The sequence below is a fragment of the Nerophis lumbriciformis genome, linkage group LG01 (genome assembly GCF_033978685.3).
Source record: "Nerophis lumbriciformis linkage group LG01, RoL_Nlum_v2.1, whole genome shotgun sequence".
Taxonomy (NCBI): domain Eukaryota; kingdom Metazoa; phylum Chordata; class Actinopteri; order Syngnathiformes; family Syngnathidae; genus Nerophis; species Nerophis lumbriciformis.
Genome location: NC_084548.2, coordinates 62,167,501 through 62,174,115, shown reverse-complemented (window position 1 = coordinate 62,174,115; position 6,615 = coordinate 62,167,501). Strand labels below are relative to the sequence as shown.

Sequence of the window (6,615 nt, the reverse complement as noted above, 5' to 3'; positions counted from 1 at the left end):
CTTCTTGTCTTGTGTAATAGATAGTTCGGTGTTTGAACCTGACAGAATTTTATTTTTTGATTTGTGTTCGAATAATTGTTTGTAAGTTATCACAAAAAACTTTTGTGTTGAAATTAGTTCCAGGCAAGAAGACAAAAGCCGTCTTTGAAACCTACCAAGAGTAAGGCTCGTAAAACTCCACTGTGCAGGGGGGGGGTAAGATGAAGGTGTTCCTGTGTTCTTTCATGTATGGTAATCAAAAGAAAGATATTGTTCTAACCCAAGGACTTCAAGGCGGAGCGATGACAGGATCTGCCTAATTTCCAGACGACCTCTTTTTGAAGTATTTTACTAACTCTTTTTGAACTATTTTATGGACCTCTTTTGGAACTAATTTACAAACTCTTTTTGAACTGACCTTTTCTGTGAACTTTTTGCAACCTTTGTCCTTTGGAAACAGTGGTGGCCATGTGGTCGGGGAGGGTCCAAAATAAAAGAAGGAGGCATGCAATTTTCTGAGATACTGTAAAGGGTACAGTGTACAAACGACTCTCCTCAATATTGAGTCCAAATTGAATTCTGTCTCTGTTTAATTCTTTGCCTCTTGTCTTGTTTAATAGATGTCATCAGTGTTTGAACCTGACATCTTCTTGGTCCTTCGAGCCGGATTCCAACACGTCTGACGATTCCAGCAAGAGTGAGTGAAACTCCTGATTGAGGAACTGTTTTCTTCATTTCGGCTGGAATCTGAAGACTGACGGAAAACCAAGGACAAGAGGAAGGAACGCAGCGTTCAGTGAGTCCAAATTGAATTCTGTCTCTGTTTAATTCTTTGCCTCTGGTCTTGTTTAATAGATGTCATCAGTGTTTGAACCTGACAATTTGCGTTTCATAATTGGAAACAGAATGAACGGAAGGTACACGGAAACTTCCACACAATAAAACAAAAGGTGTTTATTCAGTAAACCTTTATTTATCAGTGCATGATCAGAATGCAAGATTACTTCTTTTCACCAATTTTGATATATTTTCACGTCAGTTCCCTTCATAAAAAAATAATGACACCATTTACAGAGGATTATTTTCTTTCTGGACGAAAGCAAATCTTTTTACAGGTGCTGTACAATTGAGAAACATTTACAACTAACGGTGATGTTATGACGGGACGTATCGGAGCGATGCAAGGCCACGGTATCATACAGGATCATGGAACGTACAGTAAACGGTACGGCGATCAATCAAAGCCATGATAAAAAAAATAAAAAATAGCCAGTCTTTCTTCTCGACATATTTCTCCAGAGGCAGTCTGATGCTTCACATGGAAACACGCGTGTGAATAAAATACATTACTGTAGTCTACAGCAGCAATATCAGTGCAGGGACAAAGTCATCCCAATAAGAAGATTATTACTTTTCAAAATACGGGTCACTGGTGACTTATTTTCACAAAAAAAAGTACCTAAAAGCTTGGCGAATAGCAAGAATTAGTGATGGGGCAAACAATACAAAAATAGATATATGAAAAACAAATGGTGATATTGTGTCCCTGGATGTGTGTGTGTGTCACTTTAAGACAATACAAGCGCTGTGTACTTCTGATACTGTGGCGCCAAATAAGGTAAATATTATTTTCTTGTCTACTTTCTGGCTCATTGACAAGATCCACATTTAATATTCCTTTCCGCACGTATTTGAAAAAACGATCATATTTGGTAATATTTTATTCCAAATTTAATGTAGGGATTTTTTTTCAATCCAGCAGATGGCGCCGTTACGAAACACCCGGTGTGAATCCCACCGGCGAGTGCGTGGCGTCATTTACCCATCAGCGATAATCAACCAGGTTCTATGATAATAAATATTATTTTACAATAAACTGGTAATTGTGACGGGCAATTAATGACGCCTCTGTGAGCGTGAGGCACACTCACTACCTACATTGGAACTGCACCGACAGTGTTTGTGTTTTCATAATAGTCACCCACCATCTGCTGGATTAAAAAATAACTACAACTGACCTGCAAATAATAATAAAAATATATATATATATATGTATAAAATATAATATAATAAATTGTACTTTCTTGATCGCGAGTCACGCCTCCGGCTTCATTGAGTACGAGCTGCCACTCGCGAGCCGAAGGAAGCAATTTAAAGCTTCACAGTCAAAAACAACACGGCAGTTGCGTCGTTCTCTGAAAGTGACGCACGCGCGGCGGTATCGAGGGACGCAGTATCGCTCCTCATAATGCATCCAGGCGTCGGTATCACTATCAAATCAAGTCCGAATATCAGAAATACGAATGTGATACGCGTGGTGTCAGCTACAGTCCAAACATGTTTTACACACGCAACTACTTTACATATATATACGTATATTTATATACGTATATATAAATACGTATATTTATATATTATATATATAATATATTATATTATATATTATTATTCTTGTCTATTGTGAGCGAACTGTGGTGCTGAATTTCCCCCAGGGATCAATGAAGTACTTTCTATTCTATTCCATATACTGTATATATATATACAGTATATATTCATACATATATACATATTTATATATATATATATATATATATATATATACACACACACACATATATACACATTTATATATATAAATGTGAATATATGCATATAAATGGGTATATATTCGTATATATGTATATAAATGTATGTATATAAATGTGTGTGTGTGTGTATATATATACATACATATATATATATATATATATATATATATATAAATATATGTGTGTGTGTGTGTATATATATATATATATATATATATATATGTGTGTATACATATATATGTATATAAATATGTGTGTATATACATATATATGTATATAAATGTGTGTGTGTGTATATATATGTATATACACATATATATGTATACATATATGTATATAAATATATATATATGGGACGGCGTGGCGCAGTGGAAGAATGGCCGTGCGCGACCCGAGGGTCCCTGGTTCAATCCCCACCTAGTACCAACCTCGTCATGTCCGTTGTGTCCTGAGCAAGACACTTCACCCTTGCTCCTGATGGGTGCTGGTTAGCGCCTTGCATGGCAGCTCCCTCCATCAGTGTGTGAATGTGTGTGTGAATGGATAAAATGTGGAAGTAGTGTCAAAGCGCTTTGAGTACAGAAAAGTATAGAAAAGCGCTATACAAGTACAACCCATTTATCATTTATTTATATATATATATATATATATATATATATATATATATATATATATATATATATATATATGTGTGTATGTATATATATATATATATATATATATATATATATATATATATATGTCTTAATAAGGTTATCCAAAAAATAGTGCTCGATACCGTAGTAGAGCGCAATATATGTATGTGTGGGAAAAAAATCACAAGACTATTTCATCTCTACAGGCCTGTTTCATGAGGGGGGGTACCCTCAATCTCCTGACGATTGAGGGTACCCCCCCTCATGAAACAGGCCTGTAGAGATGAAATAGTCTCGTGATTTTTTTCCCACACATACATATATATATATATATATATATATATATATATATATATAAATGTGTGTGTATATATATATACATATATATATATATATATATATATATATATATATATATATATATATATATATATATATATATATATATATATATATATATATATATATCGTAAGCGAGCGTAAACAGTTTTGAGTATTAAGTGGATGCTACAGGCATAAGGAACAGCGCACAATAGTCAAATGACCTAAAACACAGAGCTGCTACGCTGGTCACAAAATCATAGAACTAGAATGTAGAGATTGTAGAAATAGAATGTAGAGAGTGTAGAAATAGAATGTGTAGATGGTGGTAGAGCTGAACCTGTTGAATTGGGACTTTCATCACATCTGCTACAACGCAAACTTCTAAGAAAAAGTACACTTTTCAGGACTGTTGTCCTTAAGTGAGACAAGAACACGTGTCTTTTTCCTTTCTGTGCGTTCTAAATAGTGAAGAACTGCTAGCGCGAGGCGGCCATCGGATTCATTAACTAGGCACTCTAAAAAAAAACGTCCCACAAGGCTTTATTTACATGCCGCGACCTGAACATTACAATCTGGACCGACGGAGTGAGTGGACGCACTGGTTCCCAACTCCGTATCGCCAAGAAGTGCTGAAAGATACAACCATCCCCATCAATTGTAAGTGATTGTTCTGCCTTGTTGTCGATTAAATGCATAGCGCGAGTGCTACATGCTAACGCTAGGGCAATGCTTTGCCGTTTCACTTTCGGCTCATCCTCCTTATATTCAAAATAATAACGTTCTGGATTATCATTTGTCCCAAAATAGTTGTTGTCGGCTCTCATGATCGATAGTTGTTGTTGTTCTTGCGAGTAGCGTTCCTTATTTTCTATTTAACCAGGAAAGTTCCACTGAGATTAAAAAAATTCATATTTTTCAAGGGAATCCTGGCCAAGAGGCAGCAAAAGATAGAGTTACATACAAAATATTTGTCATACACACGAAGAAAACCAGTTACACTTTAAAAGCTCTCAATCTGGATTTACAAGCGTTCAGTTAATTTCCAGTTTCTGTGAAATTAATGTGCCCAGAAGGAAAGGTAAAGTCATGCTTAATATGATGAAAATATGTAAATACGACATGTTTTATATCAATGTTACAACTTTACATATATTCTTACAGCTTAGGACGCTTTTAAATCGGCTTGAGTCATGTGGTCCTCTGTGTCTTTTATTGTTGTATTCTATTGAATTCGTTCGTTTTTACTTGTTTTGGTGTTTTTAGTATTATTATTAAAAAAAGAAAAATCATATTTATTTATCAATATATATTTTTTACTGACATTATTTAATCTGTTTTTACTTATATTTTAACTGCATAACTTTTGTTTTATTTGATTTAACTGGTTTGTTTGTACTTATTTTAGAGTTTTTATAATGTTTTCAACTATTCATATTTTTTTTAACTGACGTTATTTGATTCGTTTTTAATTTATTGAATATTATTTGAATTACCTTTGTTTTATTCTATATAACTGGTTTGTTATCGTTCTGATTCAAAATATTTGTATCCAATTATTTATACATTTTTTTAAATTGATTTTGTCTATTTTTATCCATCTTACTTTTATTGTTTTATTATATTTAAGTTGGTTTGTTTTTACTTATTTTGGCGCTTTTAGTGTTATCTTTCTTTTTAAAATGTATTAATTTACATATCCTTTAGAATTGTTTTTATTATTTTATCGACCTTTTACTGAATTACTTTTATTGTTTTATTGTATTTAATTGGTTTGTTTTGACTTATTTTGATGTTTTGTTTTTCTTTTACTTATTTTAGTGTTTTTATTATTATCTTTCGGATTTAAAATATTTGAATCCAATTATTTATAAATTTTTTAAATTGATTTTAATATTCTGTCTATTTTTATCCATCTTACTTTTATTGTTTTATTATATTTAATTTGGTTTGTTTTGACTTATTTTGGCGCTTTTAGTGTTATCATTTTTCTTTTTAAAACGTATTCATTTACATATCCTTTAGAATTGTTTTTATTATTTAATCTATTTTTATCTACCTTTTAACTGAATTACTTTTATTGTTTTATTCTATTTAATTGGTTTGTTTGGACTTATTTTGGCGTTTTTATTATCTTTCTTTTAGGATTTTTTTATTCATTCTTTCACGTATTTTTTAATTGATTTTATTGTTCTATTCTATTTAACTGGTTTGTTTTTACTTATTTTTGTGCTTTTATTATTTTCTTTCTTTTTTGAAATATTCTAATCAATTAATTTATATAGATACTTTTTATTGATTTTTATAGTTTTGTCTATTTTTACCCATCTTTTAATGAAGTTCTATTGTGTGCTGCACTCTGGAAACAGTTTGTTTGTATAAATGAATGATTTGGAATGAATCTTATTCCCATTACCTGCATTGTTAGCCGCCTCGTCCTAGCAGTTCTTTACTATTTAGGGAAGACGCCAGTTCTTGTCTCACGTAAGGAACGAGAAGAATTCCCAAAGGGCAGTTTTCCCTGCAGAAGCTGCCAGGTTCGGGCAGACTACGTAGTCTAGAAGAGTTTTCTCCTTCTATCTGCCAGATGGTGAAATGACATTATTACTTCTGGAAGTGACTCGATCTTATCAGCGGGAACACGATGAGGACGGCCAGATTCCTCCTCAGACGGCCAACAAAATAAAACCTAGGAATGTGTGGAATGTGCCGTGAACCTTCAAAAAGGTCCAAGGGACAAGAAAACCAGATCCTTCATGGAAGTCTCACAGTGAGAGGTATGGATGCAGCGTCCATCATCAGATATATGGGGACTAGGATTTCTAAGCTGTGTCCACCTGGGACTGGATCTTGCTGGAACTAGGAACCTTCCATGGTCCAGGTGTGATGGGAACCTTCTTGCTGCTGTAGCCCAGGTCCTGCATGCTCGCACTGGACCCCCCAGGGGGCTTCTTGTTCCCATCTTCAGGTAACCTGTGGGACCTGCCGTCCTTGTCGCGTGCACTCCTACGGCCCAGCGTGTCGGCGTCCGACCCCGACCTCTCCCTGGGACCCCCCTGCAGGTCCTGCTCGGCCCGTCGGACCTTCTTGAG

General features: G+C 34.4%; 1 protein-coding gene across 3 annotated transcripts in view; it reads right to left on the bottom strand.

The window, feature by feature from the left end:
* Positions 1–3,677: 3,677 nt before the first annotated feature.
* magi3a (membrane associated guanylate kinase, WW and PDZ domain containing 3a) overlaps positions 3,678–6,615 on the bottom strand; it is a 279,636-nt gene continuing 276,698 nt past the window's right edge. For all 3 annotated transcript variants that reach the window (XM_061923450.2, XM_061923458.2, XM_061923467.2), the window contains one exon: positions 3,678–6,615. This exon is cut by the window's right edge and continues 494 nt beyond it. In XM_061923450.2, coding sequence (XP_061779434.2) covers positions 6,346–6,615 — 270 coding nt within the window. In that variant the 3' untranslated portion in view covers positions 3,678–6,345.